The sequence below is a fragment of the Ipomoea nil genome, unplaced genomic scaffold (genome assembly GCF_001879475.1).
Source record: "Ipomoea nil cultivar Tokyo-kokei standard unplaced genomic scaffold, Asagao_1.1 scaffold0688, whole genome shotgun sequence".
NCBI lineage: Eukaryota > Viridiplantae > Streptophyta > Magnoliopsida > Solanales > Convolvulaceae > Ipomoea > Ipomoea nil.
The window spans coordinates 191,095-209,205 of record NW_017617116.1 but is presented as its reverse complement, the minus strand read 5'-3'; the positions used below and the strand labels follow the sequence as shown (position 1 = coordinate 209,205).

At 36.9% G+C, this 18,111-nt stretch overlaps 1 protein-coding gene across 1 annotated transcript in view; it reads right to left on the bottom strand.

The window, feature by feature from the left end:
* The window catches only part of LOC109175574 (beta-galactosidase 9-like), a 45,500-nt gene that overhangs the window by 24,032 nt on the left and 3,357 nt on the right, over positions 1-18,111 (bottom strand). The window contains exons 4-13 of the mRNA XM_019324849.1: positions 12,848-12,914; positions 11,550-11,642; positions 9,108-9,251; positions 8,809-8,897; positions 7,687-7,792; positions 7,180-7,267; positions 6,924-7,045; positions 6,227-6,424; positions 5,294-5,496; positions 4,186-4,301 (exon numbers count right to left, since the gene is read on the bottom strand). Of these exons, the coding sequence (XP_019180394.1) occupies positions 4,186-4,301; positions 5,294-5,496; positions 6,227-6,424; positions 6,924-7,045; positions 7,180-7,267; positions 7,687-7,792; positions 8,809-8,897; positions 9,108-9,251; positions 11,550-11,642; positions 12,848-12,914 (1,226 nt within the window). The remainder of the gene's footprint in view (positions 1-4,185; positions 4,302-5,293; positions 5,497-6,226; positions 6,425-6,923; positions 7,046-7,179; positions 7,268-7,686; positions 7,793-8,808; positions 8,898-9,107; positions 9,252-11,549; positions 11,643-12,847; positions 12,915-18,111) is intronic.

Here is an 18,111-nt window from a genome sequence, read left to right as displayed (position 1 = left end):
TACTAATGATGGGTGCATCTCTTGATTGTTTATGTTGATGATATAGTAATCACAGGCAATGATGCAGTAGGTATTGAAGCTCTTAAATCTTTCCTCAAAGAAAAGTTTCACACGAAAGATTTGGGAGTGTTGAAGTATTTTTTAGGGATTGAAGTTGCTCGCTCTCGAAAAGGAATATTTCTCTCCCAAAGGAAATATGTGCTAGATCTGCTTGATGATACTGGGTTGTTGGGGTCAAAACCATGTGAGACCCCTATGGAGCAAGGTGTGAAACTTGTGGCTGGTGAGGGGGAGGCCTTTGATTCTCCAGAAAGATATAGGAAGTTGGTGGGAAAGTTGAATTCTCTCACCATTACACGTCCTGATATTGCTTTTTCAGTCAGTGTGGTAAGTCAGTTCATGCAAGCACCCATGCAAACTCATTGGGAGGCAGCAGTTCGAATTGTAAAGTATCTTAAGAATGCACCAGGTAAAGGCATTCTATATGCTGATCATGGACATGCGAGAGTTGAGGCATTTTCAGATGCTGATTGGGCAGGTTCGTTGAGTGACAGGAAGTCTACAACAGGGTATTGTGTGTTCGTAGGAGGTAATTTGGTTTCTTGGAAAAGCAAGAAACAGACTGTTGTGGCTCGATCCAGTGCAGAATCTGAGTATAGGGCAATGGCTCATGTGGCATGTGAAATAACTTGGGTGCACAATATGTTGAAGGAGGTTGGTGTGGAAGTGATGAAGCCCATACGTTTATGGTGTGATAATCAAGCAGCTATACACATTTCAAACAATCCAGTGTTCCATGAGCGTACCAAGCATATTGAGGTAGATTGTCATTTTGTGCGTGAAAAGATTCAACAAGGCCTCATTTCCATGGCTCATGTTCGTAGCGGCGATCAACTAGCTGATGTGTTCACCAAAGGGCTTAGCAGGGACAGGGTTGAGTACATTTGTAACAAGCTGGGCATGATTAATATCTATGCTCCAGCTTGATGGGGAGTGTTAGAAGTAAACAGTTATAGAAGATGAGAAGGCATAGAAATAAATAGACTAGCAAGTGAAGAGTCTATAAAACTGTCCATTGTTGTAGTATATATAGCTAGTTGTAGCAGTGAAGGAAGACACAGAAAATAGAACAAACACATTGGGTTGGTATCCTCTCTTTCTTTCGACACTCCACATGCCTGGTTTGGGAGATTTAGTGATATGATCCAACAATCTGGCATGATTCAAAGCAAAGCAGACCACTCTGTCTTCTATGGGCACCTATTTGGAAAAAAGCATATATCTGGTAGTTTATGTTGGTGACATTGTTATCACAAGGGATGATATGGAAGGAATAAACGAACTTAAGAAACATTTGTTTCAACATTTTGAAACAAAAGATCTTGGAAAATTGAAGTATTTCCTTGGTATTGAAGTTGCTTAATCCAAACAAGGTATCTATATGTCGCATCGGAAATATGTTTTGAATATTCTTGAAGAAAGAGGTATGACAAATAGCAAGCCAGTTGACACACCCATGGATTCAAATGTCAAACTTCTTCCAAGATAGGGAGAGCCTTTATCCAATCTAAGTAGATACCGAAGATTAGTTGGCAAGCTACTATACTCGACTATAACCCGCCCAGATATTTCTTTTGTTGCAAGTGTTGTTAGTCAGTTTCTACAAGAGCCATGTCAAAGCCATTGGGATGCAACTATCAGAATTTTAAGACATGTGAAAAGCTCTCCAGGTACAGGATTACTTTACAAAGATCATGGACATACAAGAATTGTTGGTTACTGTTACGAAAGTGAAGAGAGAGAGTTTCTAATATGTTGTCGTATATTGTCTCAAACTGTCATATAGAAAAGAGAATACAAAACCCTATAAATAGGTGCTAGAAGACTACGAATAGGAAACAAGTTTCCATATGTCCTACCTACCTAAAACCCTAAAGCTGCCTAATATATAGAGATTCTATATATCAAATATATATTCCATAACAAGTGAAAAGAGAGAGTTTCTAATGTGCTGTCGTATATTGTCTCAAACTGTCATATAGAAAAGAGAATACAAAGCCCTATAAATAGGTGCTAGAAGACTACGAGTAGGAAACAAGTTTCCATATGTCCTACCTACCTAAAACCCTAAAGCTGCCTAATATATAGAGATTCTATATACGGAGTATCAATTATATATTCCATAACACTCCCCCCAAGTTGGAGCATATATTTTAATAATGTCCAATTTGTTACACAAATGAGTGATAACCCAAAATAACTGAAACAGAAATAACTCAAGTTCATTTAGGACACTCCATTGAAACAAAAGCTCTGAACGCCACCAAATACCACGGACAGCTGGGTGAACTCAATGTGGACCGAACAAGCTTGAGATTGGATACGCATACTCCCCTGCAACGAAAGCCTCGAACGCCACGAATCCAGCGAACAACGGGTGAACACAAAGTGACCGAACACACTTGAGATTGGATACTCCTTCTGAAACGAAAGCTGTGAACGCCACCAATATTGCAACTCCGGGTGAACATAAAGTGGACCGAACAAGCTTGTACATACAAGGTAAAGAAGACAAACTCCAAACTCGAGGACACAATTTCTTTACTAGCAAAAGGGAGACATGCCCTAAACAACAAGCATAAAAAAGGAGAGACCAAAACGAAGGAGAGAGAGCACCAAAACAAAGGAGACAGCAGCAAAACGATATGGGACCAAAACAAGACAGCACAAAAACACAAAACGAAACAATACTAAAACACAAAACGAGACAGCACCAAAACACGAAACGGATTCCATTCTTCTAGAGGTCAAGAACATAAAGACCCCTAGACGCAAGCCCTTCACCAAAAACCCTCTTCATCACAAGATCCCAAGGCAGCAGCAGCACATTTATACTCAGCCATACCCACCAAAACAGATCAGAAACAAATCACAAAACCACACCAAAAAAGGGAGCCTGAAGGGGTACGAAACAACCTGACTGTAGAACATAAATCACGGAAACCAAATGGTCCAAACTAAGTCCAGATCCGAGAAGAGGGGACTCAGGCGACCAAGGAATAACCGGCCAAAATTTTTTCCTATGGCCGAAAAGGCCCCACGCGCCGGCGCGTGAGAGAAGGGCGGCGGCGCGTGGGGCTCACGCGCTGGTCAGATTGGACTCAAAACCTGCCGGCGAGGTCGACGGACGGCGGCGCTTCTCTCTAGGTGGGTGGTGACGACAGCAGAAGCGGAAAAAAAAAATATTTATAGTAAAGACTCAAATACCATGTTACGAAAGTGAAGAGAGAGTTTCTAATGTGCTGTCGTATATTGTCTCAAATTGTCATATAGAAAAGAGAATACAAAACCCTATAAATAGGTGCTAAAAGACTACGAATAGGAAACAAGTTTCCATATGTCCTACCTACCTAAAACCCTAAAGTTGCCTAATATATAGAGATTCTATATATCAAATATATATTCCATAACAGTTACACAAACATCAGGATATTGTATTCTATTTGGAGGTAATCTTGTTTCTTGGAAAAGCAAGAAACAAGTTGTGGTTGCATGCTCAAGCGCAGAAGCAGAATGCCGAGCAATGGCACTAGGAATATGTGAACTAATTTGGGTTAAGCAACTTCTCACGGAACTCAATTTTTATAAGCTCGGTCCTATGAAATTAACTTGTGATAAAGGCAACCCTGCATATTGCATCCAATCCTGTCTACCATGAAAGGACCAAACATATTGAGGTTGGTTGCCACTTTATACAAGAGAAGGTTGCATCCGGAGACATTGTTACCACATTTGTTGGGTCAAGTTATCAACTTGCTGATGTCCTCACTAAATTTCTTCGCGGACCTAGGATTGAATACATTTCTAGCAAGCTGGGAGCATTTGATTTATACACTCCAGCTTGAGGGGGAATGTGTTGGAATACATATATGTTGGAAATACCTATCTTGAGCAGCCTGCTCTGCAGCCTTATTTACTCTTTCAATTAAGGCCTTGAGGAGAGGAGTAGTTTCCATGGGCAGACTAGTCCTTTATTATGTCCCTTCCCAATGCTCTTTTGTATGCCTATATATTGATATGTAATTAGAGTATTTTAAAAATGAATAAGACAGATTGTTTAGTTCCTTCTTTATCTTTCAACAATAGCTAAAGCAAAAACTTATCACATATCAATAACTAATTTACCTGCAAGCTGGCCATTAATAAAGGTACACATAAAATCACGCATGTTATCAATTGTAAGTGCCGGAGTAGTGTTGCCCTTCTCCCAAAATAAGATGTCCTCATTCGATGCGAACTGTCTACATAAAATGGAATTATGTTATATTTAAGCAAACCAAACACGATTGGTTGGTTTAAGGAATGGAAGAGTAATAACCCTTCAAATGCCTAAAATACTCATGCATAATACATATATTTGTTAGTCTTGTGTGTGTGTGTGTATCTGTGTGTATACATACAAATGAGTATTTTTGGTACTATAAAAAGAAAAGTTATTCCTGAAAAGTTACAAATCAACCACTTATATTAAAAATAATGAGACATAATTAGAAACTAGTAGATAGTATATCAACAAGGTAACTTTATATAGTGGATTAGTGGGTATCTATCTGGGCTTTTGTGTCCCAAGATTTTCATAGAAATCATCTCTCTGGACTCAGCTTACTTGTTCATAGATGTGCATCTTAGTTTGCATTATCTAATTATTAAAGAATCTTTCATATAAGTTAAAAGATAACGGTGAAGTACCCATGTCCATATAAAATGGGTAGGACATTGAAAAACCCTTGGACCCTCTAAACACCATGTTTTTGCATTATTGCATCTCTTTAATGTTGACCACAATTTTTCCAAGGAAACAAACGGAGTAAATTCATTTCCAACACGCAGGAGAAATAAGAACTGAAGAGGGATGATGTTTTGGTTTCAAAGATGTACTAAGCCAGATATCTCATATCTGGCATCAAAAGTAACTGTTAAGGGATTGCCCCTACACAGGTTGTATTATTATAAATTAGGATGGTAGCCATATATACATACATGCATACATATACATATAAACAAATAAAAATATTTGTATATATGTATGTGTGTTTTGTCCCACATTATCTAGTTACTAAATCTTTTAGCATTGATATAGCATAAATATGAGGCTCATAACATGGCAACACAAGTCATTAGTTCTCTGAACATCCATCTCAACTTTTGAGAAAGTAGTAAATACACGAAGATAAAGTTTTCAAAACATTTTCATGCTAAATAATCAAACTCATATTTTCCCATGTTAACATACCTGGTCGTATACCACAAATAATCAGATAGATCTTTTGTGACATTTAAATGTTCCAAAATGCCTTGGTAAGTGAAAGTCTTTCCCCACACACCAATTGGTTCTGTAACAGTCATCCAGGACTGTGCCATAACCTTCCTTTGAATCATCGCTTGTGAAAAAGCAACATCTTGTCCAATTGTTTTAATAGATGTCTGCACTCCGACCTATTCAAACATACAAAGGAAAATAGAACCATATACCATTGAAAGTAATGTGCACAATTTTTTAAAAGACCTTGTAACAACACTACTCGCTAATTTGCTAACCAGCCTTGGTAATATTGAATTATGTGTTCTGTCTCACCAAAAGCTTAAACTTTAGTAAGGATACAAATTTCTTATTTACATTTATCTTCAACAAATTCCCTCATGTGTGGGCAGGGAACTGTTTTTTTTTTTTTTTTTTAAATGGGCGAAACATGTGGAAATGTTTTGATAGCCTTATTTTATAATTCAGTGTAGTGATCAAGTGGCACCATTCTATGCATAGAGCAGGCACATCACACATTCAAGGAATGCAGCATGAGACTGACATATTCCCCAGAATTAAACATCCACTTGCATTCCAGAATCAAGATATGCAATCTAACTACTACAGCCACATTTTTTAGATGAGAAAAACAAACTTTTGGTATAATCTTTAAATGAAGAACTGTTTTAATAAATTGTTTTCAATTTTGTACTCCGTATTATTTTGGGAAATTCCTCCAAGTTTAGTTAATGATCAACCATAAACTTAAAAGAGGTAAATTTTGGTTATAAAAGAAAACCTCAACTGAAAAATCCACACATTTTGAAGCATGACACCTATATGGTGGGGAAAATAAATATAAAAATCTGGTACAAATATGTATTGGAGAGTGGAGACAGTGATCAACTTGGAATATAACCAAACCTTGGCAGTGTTGAAAGCTACGTTCCGGCAGTCTGGCAGTATACTTACTGACCATGGTGGTAAAGTATAAACTTGACCATAAAATGTCACTCTTGCTGTATGATGTTCATCAATATTTGCAAGAAATGCTGAACAGGTGCTTTTATGCAAGGATAAATTTTGGCCATTATTGAGAGTGTTTCCACTGTACACATGTGCCTACAAGGAACACCATACACCAAACTCACATGAAAGAAGGAAAAGTTATGCTTAAGGAAAGCTGAAAGTGTACAAAAAACATCAATAATAACTTGATAAGTCCAAAGAAAATTAGGCAAGCAAAGAATGAAGAGTAAATGCAATAAATAAAAACTCTAATTTGCATCAGATTAAAAGATCTATCATCAATCTTGGGGATGAATAGTTTAGATAATGACACCAAATGTCCTTTCCTCAAAGATATGCAGAGTTCAGGGGTGTTCAGAGTTGCCATCTCACAAGACAAAATTTCCAGCAAGAAGCAAATGATGTCAAGCTCAAATAAGAATCAGTTGTAAGGAAATTATTCAATGCTTATAACAATTTGTTAAAGAAAAGAGGATAAGGTGTAAAACTTACTGCGAACATTTTTTTTGCAATGATATGTGAGTTTTATCATACATCCTATACAAAGAAAGTGTAATGAAGATTAAAGGAAATTATTAAGCTTATAACTAACCTCCTGCAAAGGTCCCAAACTAATATACTGGGGGGAATCAACAGCAACAAGAGCAGGCTCACAGAGCTTGATAGCAGCGTGTAAATCTTTCAAGTGGCACCACTTAGGCTGCCTTAGAAGTCCTAAGAAATGATGTTAAGCCAAAAAAAAAAAAAAAAAGAATAGATTGTTCACATAGTCATCAGGTTTTGTCTTTACTCTTTACTCTTTACTAAAATGTCCTCAAAGTAAAATTACATGGTATTCTAATGCATACCATATTCATCAATCAAAGCATCATAATCATAACTAGTAATTTGATTGGGCCCCCCCGATGTTCTGCCAAAGTTTGTCCCACCATAATACTGCAATTATGAAACAGACAAGCTGGTCATTAGCAGCAATGAGGAAATAATGAGTTAATTAACTGCAAGTACGAGATGAATAAGTTGGTTACTAACAGTTCCCTTAAACCCTATAAGAAAAATGTTCTAACTCAAAATGAACTTTAGCATTTGATAACGAAGTGTTGGAAACCTTGACAGCTACTTCCCTAAGCAAATACTGTTCCAGTGAAATTACTGGTCACTGTCATATGTAATAAGTTTATGAAGGTGAAAGAAGGAAATCATATTGCTTTGGAAATAGCAAAAAAGAAACTGCTGGAAGCTAAAACTACTCAAAGTACCCAAAAAAAATGGTTGCCAATGCATTGAATATTGGGAGCAAGAAAATAAAAACTTTTGTTAGGAATAATGTAGAATGGTCTAGATATTAGCAATACCATATAGTAATTACTTAAGATTCCTCTTCGTTGGAAAAACCGAGCTACTGCAAATGCAATATCCTCAGCAGGTCTATGTGGGATTCTTCCCCCCCAAGATGCAAACCTTCAGGAAGAATGGCAAAGCTACTAGGTTATGGAAAAAGAAAATAAAAACGATCATCAATGATTGCCTATAAACGATCACAATCTCCAATGCCAGTCCATATGCTCTTCTATGTTCAAACATAATGTTCCCAATTTTATTTTCTAACTTTGTAATTCTATTGAAGATTCACTGAAAGACATGCAGACAAGAAGCTATGTTCCCACTTCCCAACACGTCAATGGAGATGGAAGGAGCTTAAATCTTCATCCTTCAAAGTCAAAATATCTCAGGGACTGTGTTCTGTTAAAGAAGAACCAGGGAGGAAGGGGGAATGGAAAGATTGAAAGGCATATGATTAGAAAGAAAGAAGGTTCCCGAAATCCAATAAGACCAAAATGTTGAACCAAGTGCGCATTTGCTAATTTATTAGTCATAAGTACAAACATACAAATAATCTATGCATCTAATCTTAGAAATGGAATTCAACACTAAATAACTACAGGATCAAAGTCTCTCTACAGACAAGTAAAGCCAGAATGAGCTATATTTTTTAACATATGTAGTTCCAAAGGAAATGTACCATTACCCTTTTATTACAGTACAAAATATACAAAATTTGTTTTTTGCAATCTGACTAAGATTGAAAACTCTGAGTTACTTTGTCCAAGTGACTGTTGATATAGAATAATTTTGCTGTTAACTTTTATATGTAAACACAATCTAAAATTGAAATGTATAATAGACTTTTGGATTATCCAATTTAGCATTTTCAATAGTTCAACATGTAGCTTTGTAACTTGTCACTGCATTATGCAGCAACTTTCCAGTTTGTTTTGTTTTGTTTTCTAATTCTTTTTTTTTTAATTTATTTTAGGAAATTACTTCAAGAGACAAAATTCCTATTTCTTACCTTCTCACATTTTAGTTCATCCCATATGTTGAAAAGTAAAAAGACTCTTTCAAATCCTAAAACAAGCACTAATTCTTTAGAAATTTAATCACAAACACAATAAAAGAAGAGGTGGGAACAGTACCCTCCATCCCAATTCTCTGTCCAAATTTTAGGTTTCTTGTCAGAATTTGGCGAGAAATCATCACAGTAGTATCCATTGCATGTATCTATCTGTTAAAAAGAAGAATTAAGAGTTGAAGAGGAATGTTGAAAGTGATGGACTGCCCATACTCCCATAGCATATGAAAACTAGAAGGTAAAATGTATTTTGATACTAAAAAGACAGATTAACTGCTAGTCATTGATTCACAAAAAGTATAAGAGTAACTTTGTACATATTTACTAACTAAACTAAAATGGTTTTAGGGGCCAAGTATTTACAATGTATTCAGGAGCATCAGTTTGCTGGCACATAATCCATGGAACACCAGCACCAAGCCCATATGCCATTTGAGCTGCCCATTCCATGTATGCCTTTCCTCCAGAGCCATATTCGCTTTCTATGTTTCCATATTCATTTTCAATCTAAAAATTATTTGTAAATGTGAAGCAGATAAACTTGAGCATCAATGACAACACAAGCACATTTACATGCATGGATAGGCAAATATAGATATAAACTGAGGGCATGAAGGATGATCACTAACATGAAACAAAAAAAAAAAAAAAAACCACATGCACATTGTAGAATTAGTTCCAACACTTGTGTTGAAATATAGAAACCCTACTGTGGACCATTACATTTCTATATAAGCATGTGTAATTGTGTATCCTCTTAGAATGTATGCAATACATTATTATTAGTACTTACAACTTTGAAAATTGAGGGGCAACATTTACACTACGGGAGGGCACTATATGTACCGTTTTGAAAATTGAGGGGCAACATTTACACCACTAATAATTCAGGGCTGACATTGATAATTGGCATATTATGGAGGGGCATAAATTACAATCATATATTCTTTCTTTCTTTGGTTTATATATATTTGCTTCTGTCTAATTGGCAGGTGATCGCTATTTGCCTAGGCAAATTATACTGTGGACCACTAATAAATGTTCATTTGTAGTAAACTGAGTACTAAATGAACCTTCAAAAATGAACCTTATGTCAATGGTCCACCTTCCACATTATAATGATTGATTTGCCTAGGGATGTCCACTCAGTTTCGGGCTATTAGGTTTATCAGTTCATGCTTATCATTTTTTTTTTGTATGTTTTAAAATTTGTGGCCCTAAACCTAAAACCTCGGGCTATCAAGCTTATCGGGTGGGCTCAACTAAAATTATTGGCATTTTAAAATTAACATTCTAAACTTTCAATTAAAAAATAAATAAATAAATAAATAAATAAATAAATAAAAATTAGCACATTTTACATTAAAAAATATAAACTTCAACATCATTTAGTCAATCTAAATCTCCATTTTGAAACTCCAACTCATAAACATAATGCAAGTATGTAACAACTAATTTATAAAATATAATATACGTATGCAACATTTCTTTTATACCTAAAATATTAAAAATAAAATAAGAGAATCAAATACATGTAATATCCTCAAATAAAATTGAGTTTATAATGACACCACACATTTATTAATTTATATCTTATAATAGAATTGATGCTAGCTAGCTCTACAATGCCAAAGGGATGTCACATATTAGTAGATCACTTTTCATAAGTTAGGTCATTAATTTATGAATGATTTAAAGTGTGTGTGTGTGTGTGTGTGTGTGTGTATATATATATATATATATATATATATATATATATACACACACACACACACAGAATTGGGATCAAATGAGAACTACTCCCCCATGAAAATGTGAGAACTAATCTCATCCGTCCATCAAAGATGATTAATGGCTGATTTTATTTTTTTAAATGTGGTGACATTTCTGTAATTACAGTTGTGCATTTGGGAATGCTAGATTGTTCATTTGGAAAATAATTGACATTGAATTTGGAGACAAGTTTGGAAATGCACAGTCAGTTATGCGTGAATGCACAATCAAGTATTACAAGATGCACTATCAAGCATTACAGAAATGTCACCGCGTTTTTTCCTTAATTTTCAACCCTTGATCAGGTTGATTTTTTTACAGCCCTAACCCTATAAATTTTCGATCTTATCGAGCCAACCCGTCGGTTTCAGGCTACAATTGGCAGGGTTAATGACTGAAATGGGCAAAAGTTAAGAAGAGTGGATAAAAATAGGCACTTTTTCAAACTTGTACATTTTTAGGAAAAACTCCATTGGGACTTGCGTTTGTGGTCAAAAATGCAAGTCCCAATAAAGTTTCTTAAATTAATGAAAAGATTTTTTTTTTGGTGAAATACAAGATACGCAAGTCGTACTAGCGTTTCTCATATTTCACGAGAAACGCAAAATACGACTTGCATTTCTTGTATTTCACACAAAAAGAAAAATTCTTTTCATTAATTTAAGAAACTCCATTTGGACTTGCATTTTTTACCACAAACGCAAGTCCCAATTTGAGCTTTTTTCTAAAAATGTACAAATTTTAAAAAGTGCCTATTTTTGTTCACTACTCTCAATTTTGCCCATTGTAGTCAATAAGCCCAATTGGCATCCCTATATTTGCCATCCACAAGGTCTTCAATCCCTCAATTTCAACTTGGAAAACAATAAACGCATTGACACAACCCAATATCTTGTAACTTTCTTGAACCACATTAAAAATGGTACTTCTACCATAGGAGCCTTACTCATCTGGCAGTCAAGTATAGCCAATGAACATATCAGGTAATAGTAGCATTTTGGCTAATGACCGAAGGTAAGAAGTTTTTACAACCTGCAGCAGAATGATTGGTCCACCTTGCCATGAGAAGAGTGATTCTGATAGCATAAGATCCACAATCATTTTAACAAAACGCTCCATCTCCTCCTAGAAAAGTTTGAAAAATAGTCATGAAAACGGTCAATAAAATGACTAAAATTATGATTTCATTATGACTCATGAAAAAAAAAAAAAAAAAAGATGTGAACTTATTCAACAAATTAAAAATTGCAAAGCTCCTTAAGATTTCTGTGTAATGTTTAAATCAGAGCTTAAGGGCATAAGGCAAGTAGTAACTCAGATGAACCAACCATAAATGAATAAACAAAAAGTACATTCTCTAATTTTATGGTTGAAATTATACAACTATAAATCCAAAAGACAGGAGGCATCAAATTCAATTTAAAAGCTATATTCTCTTTTATTTAGTGGCCTTGTTTCTCTTTGTGCACGGTTGGGAACCAAGAAACAAGCACCTTGATAGAACTGTGAACAAAGGAAGTTCAATCGTTCCTAGACAATTCAGAAAGCCCATTCCCTACAGACTTCATAAAAACAAACAAGAGACCTAATTTTCCGAGTTTCTCTTATAAGATACTTCCTTGATCTCAATATGTTTGTCGTGTTATATTTTAGGAAGTCCCAATATAACCCTTTCACTTAAGAAAAATTATTACATACATAAATGAAATGAAATGACAAGACATTATGAGTCTCACTTAACTCATTCCCAACCATACAATTTCTCTACATGTGGGAAACACTTTGAACTTAAACAACATTATTTTAAATTCTCTACCTAACCAATTCTTCCTCCTTTCTCCTAAAAATTTGTGCTAAACAACTTGTTTACAAGTTCCATGAGACAGATAGTACTTGTCTAGATGAAGAGAATACGAATATATATGAGAAATGAATTCTAGAAAATACTAGAATCACTTTATCAGGAAATAATCACCTGCAGGAAGCAGCAGAGGTACTATAATCTAAATATGCTATAACTTATTCAACAGTATTGGTCCATCTCTATTTTCCAGCATCTCTCTGTTCTTGCTAGTTCTTATCCTTAAACCCTCTAATAATGTTTCTAATACTTTAAAAACCAAAATTTATAAAATTGAAATTCTAAAACAGAACATGAACTCAATTACTCAAACTTTCATGTTTGAAAATTTAACGATTGATAGTGGGAAGTAAAAGAACTACAAAATCAAAATAAACTAGAAAAAATTAAATTAGAGTAATAGGCACAGGTAACTAGGTAAGTATATATTTAAGGCATGAGGGGTAAAAAATGTTTTGTCCAACTATACCTTGAAGGGTGCATTATCTGTTCGAAATTCTATTCCAGGTACATCACGCAGCCATACTGGGAAGCCCCTGCAACGTAATTGCAAATACAAGTGAGATCCAGAGAGAAGCACCAATTAGGAACAATAAAGGTCAGATGAAGAAAAAGCTATTGTCACTGAGTATGGTATAAAAATACAAAACGAAAAGAAACCGATACACAGTGATGATGCCATTTTGAGGACTGTAGTTTAATTATGTACTTTGTTGTGATATACTACTCCTTCCTTCTATTTGAAGTTGGCCACTTGTGACTAAACAATTGTTAGGAGAAAGTTTGAAGTGAGTGGAAGATAAAGTGATTATACACTCTATTTAGTCATTTTCAAGTGTAAGAAAGCAAAATGTGGGTTTTGTTATAACCTATGAATAATATATATATATATATATATAGAGTTAATACCCAAAATGGTCCCTCGACTATGCCATAATTACCAATTTGGTCCTCAACTACCATTCTTACCCAATTAAGTCCTCAACTATGTAATTTTTACTCAATTAAGTCCTCAACTATACAATTCTTACCCAATTTAGTCCTCAACTATACAATTCTTACCCAATTTAGTCCTCTGTATTAATTTGACTGTTTGTTGACTGTCAAAAGTCGGGATAAAATTATAATTTTACAAGATTTCTCCTTCCTCTCCATTTAGCAGCGCCAAACCATGCAGCAATACACTCCGATCAGATTTCGATCGTCAAAAAATCGTTGGAAATCAAATTCATGGGTTATCCGATGCATAACCACTACTTTGATACTGACAGGTTTAGAACCCAACCGGAGCTTATTGCTACATGGTTTGGCGCTGCTAAATGAGGAGGAAGGAGAAAACTTGTAAAATTACAACTTTATTTCCAATTTTGACAGTCAACAAACAGTCAAATTGACAAAGGACTAAATTGGGTAAAAATTGTATAGTTGAGGACTTAATTGGGTAAGAATGATAGTCGATGACCAAATTGGTAATTACGACATAGTCGAGGGACTATTTTGGGTATTAACTCATATATATATATATATATATATATATATATAGTGATCATACGAGAATCACCCTCCCCATGAGTCCATGAGAACCAATCTGGTGCATTAAAAAAATTAGATCTATGGATGAGATTAGTTGGGAGGGGTTCAAAATTCGCATGTGCATATGGGGCATGTGCTGTGTGCATATCTTATGTTGCACACGACACAACACATGCTTAATATGCATACGCGAATTTTGAATACTCCAATTGCACACAGCACATGCACACAACACATGCTTAAAATGCACATGCAAATTTTGGAACCCCCAATTGCACACAGCACATGGCCCATATGCACATGCGAATTCTGGACCCCACAATTGATCTCATCCATAGATATGTTTTTTTAAATACACTAGCTAATCAAGTGCATCCACCTGCTCCCGTGAGACCCTTTGCAAATGCACACAAGCTACTACACGAATACACACAGGGTAGCTTGTGTGCATTCATGCAGGGCAAATTGCACACAATCTAGTCTGTGTACATTCGTGTAGTAGCTTGTGCGCATTTATGAAGGGTCTCACGCGATATATATAGGCTAATATTCAAGTGCATCCACCTGCTCTCGTGAGTTGCACACAAGCTACTACACGAATACACACAAGGTAGCTTGTGTGCATTCATGCCAGGCGAATTGCACACAATCTAGTCTATGTGCATTCGTATAGTAGTTTGTATGCATTTATGAAGGGTCTCATGAGAATAAGTGGTCTCATTTGATTATTACTATATATATATATATATATATATATATATATATATATATATATATATATATTGCTTGAATAAATGAAATTCCATTTTAGGGTAGTGCGATTGCAATGGCATGACCTGTAAAGAAAATGTTGCACAGTTCTAGTGATAGGAAGGGAGTAGCAACTTTCTCAAATTCATGATCTTTAGTTAGGAGCAAATCATCGGCTCACAAGAAACATTGCAAAGGGAATTTGGAATTAGAATTTGGGCCTCTTGTAAAACTACCAGCAGCGGTTGAATAGACAAAAGAAATTCACCATCTTGAATTAAATCTTGCTACAGTTCATAGCTTAGATGCATTATCTATGTATAAATTTCTAGAGAACAATAACATCAAATTTTAAGATGTACAAGTTCTGCAAGGAAAAGAAATTATAATAATTCTGATTTTGTTCCCTTTGTTTTCATTAACTATTACTTTATTTATTAATTTGTATAATACATGGCATTTATGTCTTCTATTTTGTCAGTGTTATAGAATATTCTGTGTGATTGAATATCTTATATTTTAGGAAACTAGAATATTAGCATACCATATCAGTCTAGATCAAGCTAGTATTTAAGGGGAGGTTGACTAACCCTAAAGACATACAGAAAGAGGGAGAACTCTCAAGAGGTATTCTTTTTCTCTCCCAGTACTGTAACATGGTATCGAGCCAGTAGAATAGGGTTTTCTTTTCCGGCGTCTCCGATCGTCACCGCCGGTCCAGGGCTTCTCGCCGTCGTCCGGCGACCTCGCCTAGAAAGTTTCACGGCGATCTGACCTGCGCGTGAGCCACACGCGCCACCGCCGTCCGCTGCTTCCGCTTCACGCGCCGTCACCGGCGACCGGAATTCTTCCCGGTCGGTCTTCCCAGGGTCGCCTGAGTTCGGGGGTCTCGGTTCCGAGCTCAGTTTGGACCAGTTTCGCGTCGGTATTTTCGGTTCTAAGGTCAGGTTGTTTCGTAACCCTTCGGCTCAGTTTTTTGCGTGATTTGTGATTTGTTTGGGGTCAAATATTTGTGGGTATGGCTGAGAATAAGTCTGTGGTTGTTACTGATATAGTTCCTGTTAGTTCTAAAATCACGGATTGTAAGCTTAATGACTCTAATTACTTGGAATGGATTCATGTCGTTAAACTTTATCTTACTAGTTTGGATAAGAGTGACCACTTGTCCAAACCTTTGGCTGACCAAGATGCTTCTTGGGTTCGAGATGATGCCCGTTTGTTCCTACAAATCCGTAATTCTATTGATGAGGGTGTTGTTGGGTTCATTAGTCATTGTGCCTCTGTTAAGGAGTTAATGGAGTATTTGGAATACTTGTATGCTGGAAAGGGGAATGTCACTCGAGTTTATGATGTTTGCAAGTCTTTTTTCCGTACTGAAAAACGTGATTTGTCTCTCCCTGCATACTTTATGGAATTTAAGAAGACTTTTGAGGCACTTAATCAGCTTATGTCATTCACTGCTGACATTAAAGAGCAGCAAACCCAACGTGAACAGTTGGGTGTTCTGAGTTTTTTGGCAGGTCTCCCTTCTGAGTATGACACGGCGAGGTCTGCAATTCTTAGTAGCTCTGCAATCCCTTCTCTTGCTGATGTTTTCCCACGTCTAAGTCGATCGGTGCAATCGCAACCAAATGTGCTTGAGGCTACTATCCCGTCAAACAATGCTCTTGTTGGCCGTCATCCTCGCAATGGGAATGGTAAAAAATTCTCAGGGATACACTTCTGGTGGTATTGTGTGTCATTATTGCCATAAGCCTGGCCACATAAAAAGGGATTGTCGGAGATGGTTGAGGGAACGAGGAAATCCGACTGCTAATGTTGCATCCACCGCTGAGGCGTCTTCCAAGACGGTCACTGTCTCTGCTGATGAGTTTGCTGAGTTCTCTCAGTATCGAGAATCTTTAAAACGTTCATCTTCCTCTTCAGTCACTGCTATTGCTGACTCAGGTAATGCAACTACGTGCCTTCTCTCATCCTCCTCCAAGTGGGTTATAGACTCGGGTGCCACGGATCATATGACAGGTAACTCTAGTTTGTTTTCCACACTTTCTTCTCGCCCACATAGTTCCCCCGTCACCTTAGCAGATGGTTCTACCTCCCATGTTCTTGGGTCCGGTACCATTACGCCCATCCCCTCGCTCCCCTTGTCTTCTGTCTTGCATCTACCTAACTTTTCGTTCAACTTAATTTCAGTCAACCAGCTTACCCGTACTTTAAACTGTTCTGTTACGTTTTTCCCTGATTATTGTCTGTTTCAGGATCTTTTGACGAAGAGGGTTATTGGTAGGGGCGCGAGTCTGGGGGCCTCTACGTTCTTGACACCACGAGGCGAGAGCTTATTGCTTGTTCAGGTGCTGTCACTCCAGTAGAAGCTCATTGTCGTTTGGGGCATCCTTCCCTTCCCTTGTTGAAGAAATTGTGTCCGCAGTTTTCTAGTTTGTCTTCTTTACATTGTGAGTCGTGTCAGTTGTCCAAGCACCATCGTGTGCCTTTGAGTCCTAGAGTTTACAAACGAGCGTCTGCTCCTTTTGAGTTAGTACATTCTGATATTTGGGGTCCGTGTTCTGTGACCTCTAAACTTGGTTTTAAGTATTTTGTTACGTTTGTTGATGATTTTTCCCGAATAACATGGTTATATCTAATGAAGTCTCGTTCTGAACTTTTTGAAGTGTTTTGTGGATTCTGTGCTGAAATTGAGACTCAATTTGGTGTTCCTATCAAAGTTTTACGTAGTGACAATGCAAAAGAATATTTTTCTTTTCCCTTTGTCTCTTATATGCGTAAGAAGGGTATGTTACATCAGTCCTCTTGTGTTGATACACCTTCCCAAAATGGGGTCGCTGAACTTAAAAATCGGCATCTGCTTGAAACTGCAAGGGCCTTGTTGTTTCAAATGGGGGTTCCCAAGCAGTTTTGGAGTGATGCCGTTTCCACAGCCTGTTTCTTGATTAATCGGATGCCCTCTGCGGTCTTGGGTGGGAAAACACCTTTCCATACTCTGTATCCTTCAAAGCCTATGTTCCATGTTGACCCGCGTATATTTGGTTGCGTGTGCTTTGTTCGAGATGTCCGTCCCCATGTCACCAAGTTAGATCCCAAGTCTTTGAAGTGTGTGTTTCTTGGATATTCCCGTGTGCAAAAAGGGTATCGGTGTTACTCTCCTGAGCTTGGTAGGTACCTTGTTTCCATTGATGTTGCCTTTCATGAGGACGTCCCTTTCTTTCCTTCATCCCCAGATGCTATTCGTAAGGGGGAGGAAGATGATATATTGATGTATACGGTAACGTCGTCTGTTCCTTCCCCTGTTCCTACCCCTCCTGTCTTGCAAGTGTATTATCGTCGACCTCGACCTGACACACTCGTACCGGCACCGCCTCCCATTCCAGACTCGGTACAGACTCCGTGCCCTAACACCACCTCTATGTCATCAGATCCAGTCTTAATTGATGA